This window comes from Anneissia japonica, unplaced genomic scaffold (genome assembly GCF_011630105.1).
Source record: "Anneissia japonica isolate Jap-2015-1 unplaced genomic scaffold, ASM1163010v1 scaffold737_len1565949_cov176, whole genome shotgun sequence".
Taxonomy (NCBI): domain Eukaryota; kingdom Metazoa; phylum Echinodermata; class Crinoidea; order Comatulida; family Comatulidae; genus Anneissia; species Anneissia japonica.
Window position 1 is genome coordinate 858,931 of NW_022741618.1, and position 18,658 is coordinate 877,588.

At 33.3% G+C, this 18,658-nt stretch overlaps 2 protein-coding genes across 2 annotated transcripts in view; both read left to right on the forward strand.

Moving 5' to 3' along the window:
- Window positions 1–315: 315 nt before the first annotated feature.
- On the forward strand, window positions 316–12,091 carry LOC117118833 (pleckstrin homology domain-containing family A member 1-like). Its single transcript, XM_033263548.1, has 5 exons — window positions 316–450; window positions 7,087–7,229; window positions 8,398–8,454; window positions 11,201–11,246; window positions 12,075–12,091. The coding sequence occupies exons 2-5, from the start codon at window positions 7,089–7,091 to the stop codon at window positions 12,089–12,091; spliced, it is 261 nt and encodes an 86-aa protein (XP_033119439.1). The 5' UTR covers window positions 316–450; window positions 7,087–7,088.
- Window positions 12,092–14,439: 2,348 nt separating this feature from the next.
- LOC117118834 (pleckstrin homology domain-containing family A member 1-like) overlaps window positions 14,440–18,658 on the forward strand; it is a 34,576-nt gene continuing 30,357 nt past the window's right edge. Inside the window, exons 1-2 of the mRNA XM_033263549.1 lie at window positions 14,440–14,598; window positions 14,740–14,748. Of these exons, the coding sequence (XP_033119440.1) occupies window positions 14,440–14,598; window positions 14,740–14,748 (168 nt within the window). The remainder of the gene's footprint in view (window positions 14,599–14,739; window positions 14,749–18,658) is intronic.

Sequence of the window (18,658 nt, forward strand, 5' to 3'; positions counted from 1 at the left end):
GTGGCGTAACGACAAAGAAAAAGAAGAGTCATGGGTCCCGGGGGCGAAATGTTGGGGGACCCAATGCATTTTGTAATCGAATTATACGGGTGTCACGAACGAAAGTAGCATGTGGCCGAGGGGCCCCATCGCAATAGAATATTAAACAATACCGTGGCCTTACTATAATTTTATTCGCATTCTCCGTGATTTCAAGTGGCCCTTTCTTAATTATTTCGGTCTGTAGGCAAGATTCAACATTGTGTGTGATATTAGAAACGTAATTGCCGCCACCTATTGGCGATATTATGCTTATGCGGAAATAAAAGTAGTTTACTAGTGGGACTGCAACACTTCGGGAAGTCCATAAGCAGTTCGCAAGAGAGCGTGTTGAAACCCCATATGATGGTAGGATTTTAGGTGATAAAAGTAAATTTTGTTTCGTACGTCGGCAGATAAATATCCAAACAGGTTAGTAGAATGTTAATTACTTATTTAGAATGCGTACAAATACTTTCTATACTAGCAATTCAACTAACAACAACAACAGGTCGTCTGGAGTGGATCTTCCCCAGTTGTCAATGCTGTTTTGATATCAAGCAAGGAACCAACATATCTTGTTGGTAAACACTACACGTTACAGGTCAGTACGAGAGCATGGAGACGAAAGGCTGTTCGAGTTCGAGCTCATGCTCTAATGTTATTGCTCCCATGCATACTGCTTTAATTTTTTCAGGGGCGGGTATGGGGGTGGGTGGGGGAAGGCAGGCCAGGCTGTGTTCCCCCATTGGAAAGTCCCAGTCAAATCTTGTCAAGCCAGAATTTTTTCTCATGACTAACTAAATAAAGTAAAACAAGTAACTTCCTAGGCCTAGACTACTAATTAAAATTTTAATATTCAACTTTTTCAAGACGAATACATGACATTAAATATTTTAAGCAAAATGTAGGTCAGTTGACTAGGGACTGCTGAAAAACAACCAGCGTGATTAAGGGGGCAGGCAGTTGAATATGCATGGAATGTTCCCCATGGTCCTTCCCTTGTACTTCGTCACTGCAAAATTAAGAACCATCTGGGTTTTTCCTTTCTTCACACATTATGAACAATTGATTATTTTAATAATATACAAAAATGAATATACTGTAACCAAAATATAGGTTATTCTGCAGCATAAATGATTTTGTGTGAAGTAAAAGTTAAATATTTTGAGTTTAAAAATGTTTTTCTATGCAGACGAGTGATGAAAGTTGTTAAATAGGTGCATTCGGGCTTCACTGAGCCAATTGTGCAAAACTGCCAATATACCAAAAGATAAAAGAACTCAGGATTTATCGTACAAAACAAGGAAAGACAAAGTGGATTTAAAGTTCAGGGTTTCGTTATGGATATGGAGCATGATAACAATTTTGTATGTGGTGCTACACTACTGTACAGAGTACCTCTAAATTGTTGGCTACATTGCTCATTTCTTGATACAAAATCTAGTGATGTTTTCCTCATCTGTTTTGTATTAAAAAAAAAGGTAGATAAACTTGATTCTCGAAAATCTTCTTATCCAATACATAGTCTGCCCTTAACCCATATGGTATAATAATGTACGTTGTTTTTACTTGTTATGTTAGGTGTTTATGCAATACATTTCAAAACTATATGTAAGTCAGTGACCGAAATACAGTTCAAACAAAAGCCTCTCTCATATTATTTACTGGTGTAGCATATTAAGTATGATCAGAATTTATCAAAAGGAAGCCATGTTACAATAATTGAGAATGAAACAGTAGCACCTATTAAATTGCAGGTACATTATTTCAGTTGTTTCATTTCCTTAAAATACTGTACTGTATCATTTCATAAAGGGATAAAACAAAACCTGAGTGGAGCTTATTAAATATAATTTAATTTAAAGTGCACTAGATAGATGTAGTTTATATACTGTAAAGTAAACTGGTGGGTAAAGATACAGTAGGGCCTACAATTATTAGTATGAGTTCCTGCCTGTTGGGGTTGCTGTGTTCTCTTTAGCAGTTATGGCGCTATCATCTACCTGATGAAAGGGCTGAAGCAAGAATTTAGGCTGGGGGCCAGGGCAGTGGCGGCACCAGGTCGGTGCAGCAGGGGCTTAAATCCCCCCAGCAGACACGTCAAGCCCCCTCATTGGACAGAGCCTGTCGTCAGGCATTCAGAGTAAAAATGATATAAAATAATCCAATCCAACCAACACATGTCTGTAACAGTCTCGCGAGAGTGTTATTTCTGGCCATCCAGAGGTTCCTTATTCTTGAAAAAAAATCTCATTTGGGAGGGGAACTCCCTCTCGAACCCTTCCCCTAGCTCAGGCCTACAAGCTCAAGTTCCACCCTCTCGGACAGCTCAGTCCCCCAGAAAATATATCCTAGAGCCGCCACTGGGCCAGGGACCACCAATTCGCTCTCCTGGAAGCTACAGAATTCAGCAAAGTTATTTTAATATAGACATCAAGCTACTGTACAGTACAGTAATACCATAAAATCTAATCTCGAATAGAAGCTGGACTTCTTTTTTTTGCAGACTTTGGATGGGCTTCTTTTTGGGATGGGTTTCCTTTCGAGGCTACTTTCCAGTTTCTTTGAAATTTATGTACAGTGTATTTGCTTTCTGGTACAATGAATAAATATTATTATGAAATATAAGATTGCACACTGAAAATACCAAAAAGGAAATAGAGCAAAAAAATAAAATGATCTATTATATCGTTTAAAATCTTAATTGCTTAAAAGATTTCCAAGCAATGGGGATACTGTATAGCCCCTCCCTTGCACCACCAGCTGCTCTTTAAGCTGTTACAGTGATAGAAAATATGTTAACTTTGCTTGGAATTGGTCAACTAAACTGCAAAAGTCTCATCAACAATATTGATGAACCTCTGCAGATTTGGCAGACCTCCTTTTATGTTTTTTGTGGACCCAAACATTTGAGATTTTGTTGATCCTAAATGAGTGTCAATATCTTCCAGATTGATTTTAGGGGTCTCCTGACTTGACTATATCACAGAAATGTTTACAACTTTTAAAGTACTGTGTATCAACAAACATACTAATTCTCACAAAAATAATAATCCTTTTGTATAGAATTACGGTTATTGAATGTTTGGTAATCTTGACCCAAAAAAGTTTCAATGAAATATGAAATTGTGAGTCATGGCACAGTTCTACTGTACCTCAAGGTTATTTTTTTTTTTAAAACTTTATATTTTATGACATTTGACCTGCAGAAATCTAAAATATTCCGATGCAATGGGTTGCCATGCCTCTCTAGTCCTTGTATCCGATGGCATATCTAAGGAAGGGGGGGGGGGCAAGGTATACTCATGCCTCCTGAAGAAAGAGTTAACACTCCTCCACTAAATATTTGATGAGCCTAAAAATGACAACTAAATATTGTGCATGTTCTTATATCACCCCATTAACCTTATTCTGATGCAGGGGTTTGGCCAGAAAAATGAAATAGGAAGTCCAAGATGGAAACCAGTGGGTGTGGCCCTTAGCCGATGAGTGGGTCTTGCCCCATTCCAAACATAAGAAAAAAAATTAGAAAATTATGATCTTCAGAGCGCATTTAAAGGTGTTTAAATGTAGGAATTTTGTCTATTCAAAGGAATAGTGTTGAATTAGCTATCGCAAAGATATTTCAGTAGATTGCGCATGGCTACGGTACTACTCGCATAATTTTTCTAGGCTATGCAGATGCAGCTTCATCTCTTGCCTTAATCTAGTGTAAATTCTACTGTAGGTCCTTTGAATCAAGAGATAGGTCTAGACCTACTGTATTTTGTTAACTAATAAAGTTTACCGTAACTTGTATTTCATAAATTAAATATAACCAGAACACAAAAATATTATGTCGGGGACCGAATCTCAAGTACTGTATTGTATTTGCTGAGCCACATGATGCAGGCGTTGTGTGCGACTCAGACCGATCCCACCGTCATTTTCTTGATAATCTGGATCAGGGATTTTCTTGTGTGAATGCAAGGGTGAGAGCGTATTTTATTAATCTGGATCCCTCTAACCAAATATATTTAAATAATTCTACATATGCCAATGCTGTACATATATACTATAATGTCATTGGGAAAGTATAATATATACTCCAAGTATTGAAATGCATGCCATCGTGTTGGGATTCAATATTTCAACATTAATTATGTCGTCATCAGGAATGATGATGTCATTGATTTTGCAAAAAATATATTTTGGTGAAGAAAATAAAAAAAAAAATATTTAACAGACTTTTTCCGAATTGACCATAGGTAAAAACAATTTTTCATTATCGAGGGGGCTCTTGTCAAGTGTCGACCAGCGATTTCAGAACATGCCAGTCATCATGAAGGACAAGCTTGCTTACAGAATAAAAACTGAGTTGATGTTATAATGATAGTAAATGACTAGGTCATTCATTGACTTATCCCTTACTTACATACAGATCCTGAATTAGCTTTTGCCTTGAAATGCGTCCTTGGCAAAATAGTTTATATCCGTTTTGTTTTGTTTATTTTTAATAACTGGCATCCATAATCCTGTAAGAGTATATAATCAAAAAGCAAAGTGATTATTATATATATATATATATATTTTTTTAAATGGTAGATAAATAACAATAAACCTAGAGAAGAAATTATGAAGTTGGCAGAAATACCCAAGAAATTGTACATGAAGCATAGAAATTAGGGCAAAGGTTAAAGGTCTCACGAAGGAGAAAGTAGAAAGGATATATAAGTGTCAAGAAACTCAACATTTGCCAAGATCAGAGTAGGCCTTAATTTTATTGTTAAGAACTATTCAAAACTAGAAATTTTAGATTCAGGTTTAATTTTGTTGGAAGTTGTATTCCATATTGGATTACTAGGATGAAATTATTTACAAATATTGACTGCTCATGGGGGGAATGGAAAAATCTATTGCCCCGAGGTAATGTGGAGACTGTAGCCAATCTTCCCAAGGAGCTGTAGATTTTACTGTTCCCCGAATCTAGAGCAGGTAATATTTGTTTGACCTACCTCATACATAGATTCGAGACCTAAAAAAGAAATGAAAAGAGCACACCCAGTAGGCCTTTGCTTACTTCCTAGGCCTAGGCGATCAAAAAGGCAATTTCTCTCAGCATCGTAGAGGTCGCGTCACCCTGTATCGTCCGTGCCGCATTATAAATTACATAGCAACGTTATAGGTGGCAGCCTAGAGATTGCACATCGTGACAGGGCAAAAAGGTAGCTTACTATCATTTAGAGTAGTACTGATAGTACTTTTTAAACGAGAAAAAATGAACTACCATTGAAACCTACGTCATAGTCCTGGTTGAAGTTATTGCTTGCTCTGTAACCAAATCAGATGCCTAGAATCTATGTATATGCAGTATGTACATCTACTGTTATATGATAAGGAAAATGAGATAGAAAAAGAAAGAAAAGACATCTGAACAAAAGTAGTAGTGAAGCTAAATTTAAAAACAAAAGTAGACATACAGTACTACCAAGGAAGTCCACAAAATGATACAAACTATGATGTGCCCACACCTTAGCTACCTTACATTATTTTTTATTTGAGAATTGTGTTCCTCATACATTTACATGATTTATGCAATGATTTTTTTTGTTTATGTTGTATAACCTTTTGATGTTTCATAAGTTTTTTATGATTATATAAAGAAATTAAATCTGCAATCATCATTGGCTTCAATTTTTTGATAATTTAATGTGTTTTTATATATTTTGAAATAAAAGTTATTATAATACATTAATGCTATTAAATTGATACACAATTTGTATATTTATTTGCCATCCCCCAGAAACAGTACAAAATGTCATAAAAAAATTTTAAAACCAATTTGACACATTTTAAAACAGAGAAAAAAGGTATAATCACATTAAAAAAATAAGACATAAAAGTTATTAAAAATTACTTACAGTATTTACAATGTAGTCCCTAAAAACAAGTACAAAAAGTACAATTTACATAGAAAAATGTACTTTATTATACAATTACACATAATGAAAGGAATAGAAGTATTAATAAATAAGACATTAGACAACATCCATTTCATGCTCCATGTGTTGTTTAAGAGACTTTTAAAGCAAGTTCACTATCTTTAGTTTGCATTGTGCTGCAGCTTGGAATGATGATGTCATTGATTTTGCAAAAAATATATTTTGGTGAAGAAAATAAAAAAAAAAATATTTAACAGACTTTTTCCGAATTGACCATAGGTAAAAACAATTTTTCATTATCGAGGGGGCTCTTGTCAAGTGTCGACCAGCGATTTCAGAACATGCCAGTCATCATGAAGGACAAGCTTGCTTACAGAATAAAAACTGAGTTGATGTTATAATGATAGTAAATGACTAGGTCATTCATTGACTTATCCCTTACTTACATACAGATCCTGAATTAGCTTTTGCCTTGAAATGCGTCCTTGGCAAAATAGTTTATATCCGTTTTGTTTTGTTTATTTTTAATAACTGGCATCCATAATCCTGTAAGAGTATATAATCAAAAAGCAAAGTGATATTATATATATATATATTTTTTTAAATGGAAGATAAATAACAATAAACCTAGAGAAGAAAATTATGAAGTTGGCAGAAATACCCAAGAAATTGTACATGAAGCATAGAAATTAGGGCAAAGGTTAAAGGTCTCACGAAGGAGAAAGTAGAAAGGATATATAAGTGTCAAGAAACTCAACATTTTAGAGAGTAAAATAATAGCTATAAAATGGAAAAAAAATCATTCAAATCGGACATTTCCTTATGAAGTTACAAGCGTTTAACCAAACAGCTGTTTAAAGAACAATAATGAGAAATCAGCCTTCAAAGTTTATGATTTCAGGCATTTCTCATGCAGAAACTATCTTTAAATCATTAAAAAGTGTTGTTTCAACATTGAAAATGGGACAAATAACAGCATAGAATGATGTGTAGATATATAAAGTTTAGTTTAGTGCAATAAAATAGATTTTTAAAAATTTGACACTCTAGCATGTTTTGGCCATTTTCTCTGAAACACGATTTGCGACGAGTGACTGGTTTGGCTTGTCTTTGCCACATATTAAAAATGTGATTATCTTTACAGCAATGCCTTACGTAGATAGACAAGGTAGAACTTGTGGTTATGCTGATATTGAAGATCAGGGGCAAGTTGGAAAATTTTATCGTCGGTATTTTATTATTGCAAGTGATGTAGCAGCATTTGAATATTATATGGACAATCCTCTTGTGAGTCTCAATATATTTGTTTATTGGTTATATTATTGTTTATTTTATATTATAGAGACCTTAGTATTCTGCACTAAAAAGACATAATCATTAAACATTATAAGATAACTAATACATACTCCAAGTATTGAAATGCATGCCATCGTGTCGGGATTCAATATTTCGACATTAATTACGGTATGTCATCATCAGGAATCATTCTTGATGATGACATAATTAATGTTGAAATATTGAATCCCGACATGATGGTGTGCATTTCGATACTTGCAGTATGTAATATACTATCTTATTAAACATTATTGTATCTATAGTAGATTGTGTCTCTCTTCTATTATAATTTATATATAATTTATGAGCTTATTAATTCAGGTAAATGGAAATGAATGATAACAATTTTGTGTTTTTATTTCTAAATACAGGTCTCCCTCCAATTAAAGACCACTTTTGGGACCAGGGTTTCCAAGGGTTTTAACAGCTTTGGTCTCTAATTAGAATAATAAAGGTAGAAGGCATTTGATAATATGGGACTACAAAAAAATCGTCTTTAATTAGAGGGAGAATTGTATATTTAAACTTGATTACAAATTGCTAGATTGATTGATTAATTAATTGATTGATTGATTGATCAAGTAACTTAATGAGTGATTCATTGATTACCTTTTAGTTGAGTAATTGTTTTTATTTCTGTGTACATATAACAATTAACTTGATTACAAATTGATTGGATGATTGATTAATCTAAAATTGATTATTTGAACAATTAAATGAGTAATTTGATGAATATCTTAGTTATCTTTTTTCAATTGATTGATTGATAGATTTATTGATAGATTTATTTATTTAATTGTTAAATATAAATTATGTGATTGATTATTTAGTTAACTGATTAGGCCTAATTAAAGTATTTGATTCATTAAATAATGAATTTATTGACTGATAATTTTATAAACTAACTAGAAAGTAATTAGTAAGTAATTAATTGAATGATTAGTTTAGTTGATAGATTGATTATTTTAGATAGTGAACATAAAATTTATGATGAAAATAATTAAAAATTTTATCCATATTTTAGATTGTCTTGTTTTTATATATTTTTACTATGCCATGTACCGTACTATTTTTGGAAAAATATAGAATAATATAAATATATCTTTTTTTGCTATTCTAGAACTTGCCAAAAGGTTCACGTCCCCTAGGTCAAATACAGTTGTCAACAATTTCAACAGTAAGTACAAATTACCTCACAATACCTATGTCAATTTATTCTTTTCTTTCTTTATTAAGTTTCTCCATACAGCAAATAACATTCAGATGACAATCACGTAATTAATCACATGGTTTTTTTTTAACCCAAACTTATACAGTGAATTATTAATTTGAGAAAGAAGCACTACTTTTGAAAAGAATTCATAATATGAAATATTTTGACTTCATAATTAAAATAAAATATTGTTTAAAGGTTTGTGTGGCGAAGTAATAATACAGATTTCCCTCCAATTAAAGACCGCTTTTGGGAGCGGGGGTTTCCATGTTCTTTAGCAGCTTTGGTCGCTAATTAGAATAATAAAGATAAAAGACAATTGTTAATTTGGGACCATAGAAAAGTAGTCTTTAATTAGAGGTGGTCTTTAATTGGAGGGGTCTTTAATTAGATGGAGACCTGTATATACAATGAATTAGACACAAAAAATGTTTGTGAATGGAGGTCAATTAAGTTTAAAGATGAACATAGAGTAAGTAGCTGAACATGATTATTCTTGAATACATTTCACCCTCTAATTTGAGATATCACTAATTGTTAGACCCCTCTAATTCAGGATAAGTTTTTCTAAGTTCCAACTGACCATTCCTTCTTTTAGGAATTCTCTAATTTGAGACTGTGACCACCAAGTGACAAAATGACCTCTAATACAAGAACACTTTTAAAAGTAAATTGACAAGATGTAATTTTTTTAAACAGTAAATGCATCGTTAATTGACAGTGGCTTCAAGATGTTGACGAGGCTTATCATTCTGTTCTACTAAAAAAGTTTTATTATTTTATCACCATTTCATCAGTAAGGCCAAATAAAATAAATTATTAGTTTCATGTCCTGATTTTAAATCAATTTTTGGTGAGAGTATTTACTATTTGCTTTTCAGTATCCTATATACTAATGTTAAACCAGCTGTGGTAAATAATTAAAAATAGTTTGTTTTTTTCATAAAAGAAGTAAAATGAATCATTTTAATGTATTTCTACCATTAATGTTCCAACCTAATTTTAGGCTTGGCATCATTCTTTCAGATAGTCATTTTTTATTGTCCATGGAAAAAAAAATGAATGTTTTTTTAAAAAATAGCAAATGTAGCAGGGCTGAAAATTAAACTCTAAACCATAGTGGCCAGCAGGGCCAGTAAGGAAAAAATGATACTGGCCCTTCCAAGGTTTATACTGGTCCTATGTGCCTACTGCCGTCACTCTGCTCTATAGTACCTACACTGTGTAACAGAGCAAACCACGTGGTGCATTCCTAAAATATTACACGCATTACTTAGTATTTTACATATCAGACGAGAACACGAAATTATTGATTAAATAATTATGAATGACATTTCTACCACCATTGCATGCATAGACCTTGATCCTAGGCCTAAGCATAGGTAGCCCTCCATGGATAAACAAGCTCGGAAGTTGTTATGTACCCGGCGGTCGGCTGCCTTTAGGTATACTTTGTCGCCAGTTTGCGCCCACAGGGTACACTTTCAGCTAGCCGGCTGTCGTGAATATAGTTCCTTCGTGTAATCGTCATACATGAGGTAATTCACCTTCATAATAGTCGTCGTCATACAGCCACTGCCCTGCATCCACCTCGTTAAAATAACAAATAACAAACTGCGAAGCACACAATGATGTTTGCATCTAGACTACCAATACAACAACACAAATAAACTTTGCATGGCTATGATTGGCGAAAAATGGAGCTCGGACGGAAAAAAAAAAACGATGTTTAGCAAGTATTTGAAACTTTTAAATGATTTTAAGCCTTCGCCAAAATGGCTAAAAGTAGTTGGTTATTTTTTCATCAATCCAAAATAGTAAGGGTCGCCAGACGGGGCGATACCCAAAACATTTGCTATCACCCGACACCAAAAAAGGTCGCCACTGGCGACCGGGTGACTGCTAATTTCTAGCCCTGATGTAGTAAATTGTTTCATGAGGCTCCAAATTTGATGAGGACGAGAATGTGAAACTAGCAAGTAACTTTATTTTGCCTAATACGTTTTCTTTCGTATTTTAAATTCTTGCGTGACTGTAACATTACATCACACATTACATAATGTTGAGTCAGAGAGATTAACATTGTCTTTTATAGGCTTACAAATATTTTAGTTTTTCTGTAAACTGTTGTTTCGAGTCACTTTGTTGCTTTGCAATATCATTCAGTAGCTAGGTCATAAATGTTTCATTTCCCAAGTTTTCAAGTTTAATTATGCATGCATAAATTTGATTAGGTACTGAAGAGACATCTCCCTCAGGGTCTCATACTACTGGCTTCTATGATAGTGCCAGTCAAGGTCATGCAACTATGGAACATGAAACAGTCAATCTGATAGGTCACATGGTCCAAACATGGCATTAAATAGTCAATCTGATAGGTTACATGTTGCAAACATGGTATAAAAGAGCTAATCTGATAGGTTACACAGTCTAAACTTGATATAAAACAATCAACCTGATAGGTTTATTCAAATGTAATTCTTGGAAAAGTTTGTTCAGAAAAGAATGATTAAAGGATAATTATTTTTTTTTATGAAGCTTAATCTATTAATTTTGAATTAATGAAATCATAAAACTTGTAAAACTTTTTGATTTAATTTTATTGATTTTATTTAATAAATTACTATTCATTATTTTGTTTCATTTACATTTTGTATTTATTTTCTTGTGACTTTTAGAATAACTTCTAAGTATTTCTCATATTTCATAGGCACGAGATGCTGCAAAGTTGAGACCAAAAGAGCAGTTTTGTTTTGGTAAGTGTAACTCATATATTTTGCTTTTAAGTAAAAAATAAAACATTTTTATGTCTGGGCTTTTTGATATAAGGAGAATGAGGATGCCATATCAAGCATAACAAAACAAGCTAATTTTTATTTATTTATTTAATCGTTCTTTCTACTGTAGACACATTCAGTACTATAGTACTGATTTTCAAAGTGATACAGTGATGAGAAACATATATACAGCGTAAATTATAATTAACAATGAATAAAATAAATTTAAAAACATTATTTAAAATAATTTATATTTTATTTCAAATATTTCCAATTACAAAAAATGTTTCCACTCGACATTATTTAAAATGATTTTGGAATGAAAAAGTTGACATCTCTTCGAAATTAATTTTTAATTTGTGTGGTAGTTCATTCCAGCTTTTGGATGATCAATGTTTATTATTAATAAACGATTATACATGGGAAGAACCAGGTTGTTATGAGTTTAAACTCTTTTGGAGACATTCTTTACAAATCTAATATTTAAACAAATTTTAAGGTATCATTTCGATGAATTTCGATTATTTTTATCAAAACATACAGTACACTAATAATATTCTAAAATTACACATAACAATACTTTGTAATGAGTATTATATGATATACAATATAATATCGGTTATTTAACTTATGCCTAGGTTGGGGGTGGGGCAAATTAGTTCCGCTTAAACCCAATTGAATTTTTATTGGAATGCGGATTTATTTCCGCATTCTGAATGTTTGTACCCCACTAGACTGAATCCTACCTACGCCCCTGTTTAATATCAGAATTTCAGAATGTTATTAAAATTATATTCTGTTTAATAGGCCCTGATGAAAGTTGATTAGGTAAAATTTGCGAATTATGGTGGGAGTTCCTGATATGATTCACTTTCCTGCAGTATTGATTGTAGAATTATCATGCTTCACCAGTTATCTATGCTTCTTGTATTCTGACATCCCAACAACAAGAGTCCCGTTGTTGCACCAGCAGACCATAAAATAATTGGCACAATTATTTCACAATGCAGCGTTTGTTTTGCAATTTAAATTAGTGTTGACACCAATAAAGTGGAGATAAACATGTCAATGTATGAAAAACTGAATTGGAGAAAAATATCTCATAATATACAGTATGTCAGTTATTGTTATTAACACTATTGAGGGCATGTTATTTAATCTTACTGCCAGCGTGAATTACACAATGCAATATTTGTTATTTAAAATGGTATTTGTACTAATGCAAGTGGATATAATGGCCTTATGTGCTTTTAAAAAAAAAGCCTGTAAACAGAATTGGAGAAAACTGTCTCCTTTAAAGATAAGCCACTTATTGTTGATGCTTTTAAGGGTATATTTAATGATTGCCACTAGCCACATTTACTCAAAGAAACATTTGTTCTGGTGTTGATACACTATAAGTGGAGACAACCTTTAGGGTAGATAGAAAAAATAAAAATCAATTTGATTGTTCTGGACACCTACTACTAGTTGCGCATCCATATTGGAACAGTTTGTAGTTTAAGTAGTTAAAGTCAAAGTTATCTACTGCATCTCCTGCTGATTGTAAAACATATTGAGGCTTTTTTCTGCAGAATGACTAACGTAGTGGCGTTTATATTATTATCCCCTTTTTAGAATTAATTTCAAAAAGCTTACAAAAGGTCAGCATTTTTTCCCAAGCCAAATGAAATTCACCAAAGACCACAGCATCCTGGACCAGAGCATTTATTGGTTGGAAGTAATTATTGGCACGAGAGTCGTGTGATCTATGCTCACGGTTTTTACACATCTTGTTTTGCAGTCTTTAATCTACAGTCATGCTTATGTTTTGGTGTTAATTACACAATGGCCATGTGAAAACCTCTAGTACTTAATTGTTTTAGGATGCTCATTTGCTGACAATGATATTTTGTCGATTTTCCTAAAATTTAAAAATGTGAGTTCCAGCCTATCGATTAGAAATAATGAAAATACCATTAATTAAAAAAATCAACAATTGAATGATGCAACCTTTGCATGCAATAACACTTAACCCCAACTTAGTGGTCTCAAAGTTTTGATGGTGTTACTACAAAATTAATTATGTCAGTAGGTGGCGATCCCCGAATATATCTATTCTCTACACAACTTACTGATAGGTGTGGCCAAAGACACCTGATTTTCGGAATATCTATAAAAAGAAAATCAGTATTCGTTTAGTGCAGATGTCATCATTACTCTCTAGGTCTTACCATGTCCTCTAATTGGTACCTTCCTATTAATAATATCTTAATTTAGTATGAGGTATAATAGGAGTCATGTTGTAGTCAAAGGTCATAAGTGAACTTTTTTCATTGTATAGTATTTGATATATAAATTAATAATAATGGCTATCACTCCATCTGAGTATGATGTATCTGATGTCATCGGCAATATTTTATGTGTGCATGGAGTCCAATAGACACATTCCCCTAGGTTGGTCACATGACGTATAGTGGGTGTCAATTGTAAACATGCAGGGCAAGCGACGCTCGGTAATAGGAAAACGCGTGGATTCTTCGAGTGTTTGCGCTGTAAAGTACCTATATGATGTTGAATAATGTTGGTTCGAATGCCAGTAGCTATAAAAAATAGATTGGAAATTTAAGAGTTTTTTGCCATGATGGTTGGTTAATGCTCCAAGAGATACTACTGTAACCCCTGCATATCTTCGGCTTGTATAGGTATGTACAAGGGTCTTTGATCCACGAACTGGGATTTTGACATGCTATTATTGCAGAATTTTACATTAAAATTGTAGTAGACATTCATTTCTAACCACTCCGATACTAATTCAAGGAGAGATAATGTGCAGGAAAAAAAAAAATCAAATGATCACCAATATAGTCATAAAACGATAGCATGATATGCCTTAGGCTGCATCACATGGGCTATTAGTTTAAAGCTGTCCAGACTCAAATTTTATTTTACAGAAACATGTGACATGCCTAAATATGGTGATGATGACATCACATCATGACCATATATAGGCACATCACGACTATATATGGGCATACAACTGTTTTTTGCCAAATAAAATTTGATAGTCTGGACAGGCTTAACACAAGCACGAAAATGACGACAAATTAAACTGTGTTCAAGAAATTCTGGATTGGCAACGAGTACCATGAGACATTAATGAATGCAGAACATTTAAAATACATTAAACAGAATGTCATTCGGAAATCGGTGGCTCAAGAAACCATTATTGGAATACCCAGTAGTGGATATTGCAGGGGGTTATAGAGACATGTCGCAACCAAAAATGTCAATCGGTTGTTTTGAACTTACTGATAGTAGGTCAATTAAAATGGAATTTGCCAATTTTTTGGTGAGACTCAGTCAGAAAAGTTTTTTTTTTTTTCGTGTTGTGTGATTATTGTTCATAAAAAAAAATCTTAGTAGATAAAGTTAAAAAAGGTATTAAAAGCTAATTGATTATATAATTTTCATAAAATTATTTATATTTTAGATAAAAGGGGTAAGGATATTTAAATACTGAATCTAATAACTTTTTAATTGGGAATCACTTTCCCCAGACACCCATACAATATGCTCTATCAATAAAAAGTTTCTTTTTGAGGCTTAGTGAGTGCAGTGGTGGCGCCGGTGGTGGGAGGGGGTGCTAAATTATTTATATTTTAGATAAAAGGTGTAAGGATATTCAAATACTGAATCTAATAACTTTTTAAATGGGAATAACTTTCCCCAGACACCCATACAATATGCTCTATCAATAAAAAGTTCCTTTTTGAGGCTTAGTGAGTGCAATGGTGGCGCCGGTGGTGGGAGGGGGTGCTAAAAGCACAATTTGGCCCATGCTAAGCTATAAAAACTCCTGTGAACCCTGCCAATAGAGGCATAATGCATAGAGGCTTTATGGATTATGCGATCTATAAATCCACACTTGCTGTATTATTATTACCAGGGATTTTTATTCCTGGTCCCTGATCAAGGCTCTAGACTGCCTTTTGGTTTGGACCCACTGTTGGCAAATTTCTGGAGCCACCGTTGAGTGAATGCAGTTGCTTTTAATTGAACCTTAACTTAGGGCTTGGAAGAAAAAATCTTAACCACCTACAGTTCCACTTCTAAATTCTGTTTGGCTCACATAGTATTTAGTGTGTGCAATTAATGTAGGTTTACGTTATAGTATGGAAGTAGTAGCGGGAGAGGCATGCCTTTTGGCGATAGTAGTTTTTGACTGTTTTCGCCTCTCAGATACTAGAAACACAAGATAGAGTTCTCCACAGAAACAAACTGTTCCACCGAAATGCAATGTGCGAATACAAACAATGGGGTGCCGCGTACGACTGGATCCAAAAACTTATGCCAGTGTTACACTACTGTGAATACATAACTTCCTTTTGCAGAGGTAGAAATCGTTGCCATTATCCATAAGATAAAAGTAGGCATTAAATAAGTCAAAACAAAATGACAGACACCAAAGCGCAGAATCGTATGACCGGACTCCGATTAGTGATAACGTATGCATCTGGATATACTTAGCAACAGAAGGGCGCCCTATACGTCTGGACCAGGTATAGAAAACTTGCAGTAATATAAAAAGAGAAGGGCGCCGTGTACGTCTGGACCAATTCCCGCCTCATTTTTGCTATGCGAGTGCTCTATCTTGTATTTCTAGTATCTTTGCTCTCAGTGTCTCGCAACTTTCATGTTTTTAATGATTATTGCTGAATTTAGGTATAAAATAAAATAGAATTCGTTCCACCTCCTAAGAACATTTTTTAATTGTCATTACCTACAGTATGTATTTTTTATGAAGTGGTAAAATAAATGAAATATAATGTATTAATTTTTGTCTGATACACTCAACAGACAACTCAAAAGAAACACACCTTACTGGTGACAGAGTTTTTATGCTTTTGCTTTTCCCCAGCTTTTATACTGTATCTAATTGTCTGTTCTTTTGTAAATCAAATCAAATATGCATTTATTTTCCATACAATACAGTAAGATAGTCTACAATAAGAATATAAATTAAAACAAATACATTGTATGGAAGGAGGCTACAGTAAGTTCTAGTAGAGCTTTAAGATGTAGTCACCTTTAACAAAAATATTGGAAAAGTGACCGGTACCAATGTTTAGCTGTATTTAAACTAATATAATCCACAGAATGATATATCAATAAAATCATAATAAAAATTAATTATAATAATTCCAATCCAGTTTTGAACACAAGACCAAACACATTATTTCAAGACTCAAATAGAAATAAATATTGATTAGACTTTTGTATGATGAAGTAGAGTTTTATCCAACTAGCAGACACCGACGTATGAAGACTTGCAGTATCTAATACAAGTCATACTACTATCAGACAAAATTATCTGTTGAATCTCGCAGACAAACATCTGATATGGTATTTCAGGCTTAACTCAGCCTTGTGTGTAATACTTTTGTTACCATAACTTGAAGGGATCTCTTTGAAAAGTAACAACTGTACTCTGACATACTGAATTAAGGTCTTACAGACACTTTCACTATTTTTAGACCTGTGATGGCAGTATGAGAAACGCAATCTCCATGGACTTACTGATTAATCATGATTTAATCAGATATGTACTATGTACTGTACTTAAAGAAAAATATATTTAAAAAATATATCTCCAAATAATTGAAAAATACTTGATGATAGTATATCAATAATATTTGTTTAGTAGTACATGGTTGACTTATGAGGTTTGCATATGTTAAGTCCTGTTGAGACTATCAGATTGTATTTGACAAAAACATGCGACATGTCTAAATATGGTCATGATGATATCACGATCAAGACCATAAGTAGGTACATCAGGATTATATATTGGTGTGTACGACAGTTTTTTGTCAAAGAAAATATGATAGTGTCTATAGAGCTCTACATTATAAGGAAGTAACAAACTGGAAATTGGATCAGATATGAAGGAGAACTCGATGCTGAAAAAATTAAGTTTTTTTGCGAAATTTTTTATTTATTTTTTTTCCAAAATCAGAAAGTACTGTTAAAAGTCTATAACCGACTGTGTAGTACAGTAGGCTGTACGTCTAACGTTATCGAAGTACTCTCATTAACAATATATATTATATTAGTAGAAGGAAGTTGAGTACAAAGCTGTACTGTATGTTCAAAGGCCAACTAAAGGTGTCACTTCTGAAAGAGTATGAAGAAATTTCATGTAAAGAGGAGCATCGTGAATTATCGCTGTATTCTCTGTGCAATAGTAAGCAATCAGTAGAGCTCTGCATAGTACACTGTAGGAAAATTATTATACAAAGTTTAGATTTAATGCTTGAAAAAATTTCCTGAGGGCCTGCAAAGCCCGAAGTAAATTTTTGAATGCATTAAATTTAACCTATGTATAATTATTTTCTGCTAGTGTATGATGCATGCTTTACTAATTGCTTTATAAGTCAATCGCTATCTTTTAATGTTAGTTTTGACAAGGCAATTTGCTTTGGTTTTGATAACCAACTGTTGCAGTCGAACCTAAAAAAAAAATCAAGCAGAGCGTCCACTATTAAAAAAATTATTGGACTGTGGTAGGCAAATAACATTGGGAGTTGCAATGATGACATCACGATTGACTTATAATGTGGTTTAGTAGTCAAGTGAAAGACAATAAGGAGATACAGTATGGGGGAAATCCTTAAGACAACAAGTGGGATAATTGTACTGAATTGTAAACCACTGGAAGAAATATATAACAATGCTATGGTTAAAAAAATTTGTTGATGATGGCAAGGCCTGGAAAAAAAAATGTTTAGCACCTCTGACCATGAACATTTTCTTAATAAACTGTCACCAGCACCAAATGTTGTCTGTGCACTATATAGCCCAACAGTTTATTTTTTTGAATTTTGTTTCCCAAGAAATGCCGCTGGAACATTCATGATGCCTCCAAATGCTGATTGCACGATCACATGCTTTTTCAAGCCCTGGTGATGGCCAATGATAGCCATTCCTTTTATCGTTTAATATAAATGATCAACATTCAGTTATTTCCTTTTAGTAATGTGACCATAGAGGTATAAATTAATAATTGAGACACTACAATTTCAGTTGAACTATATAAAAAGCTTTATTGTATTTTTTGTATACTTTGTACAGTATAATATTCAAATGATTAAGTGATTAATTTCTTTTATTAATTTTATTAATGGATTTATACCAAGGATATGGCAAACAGTGAATCACTCTTCTAAGTGATATGTCCCTTCACAATGACAAATAACACAAGATGCTCCACATAAACTAATACCCGATTCACACGTGAAGTTAAATTTAACAAAAAGTAACAAATTGTAACCGAGCGATCTCCCGAGTTATTCCTACTGAGATAAAAAGCATTCACACGCGTCTGTAAGGTAATGCCAAGGTCGTGTAAA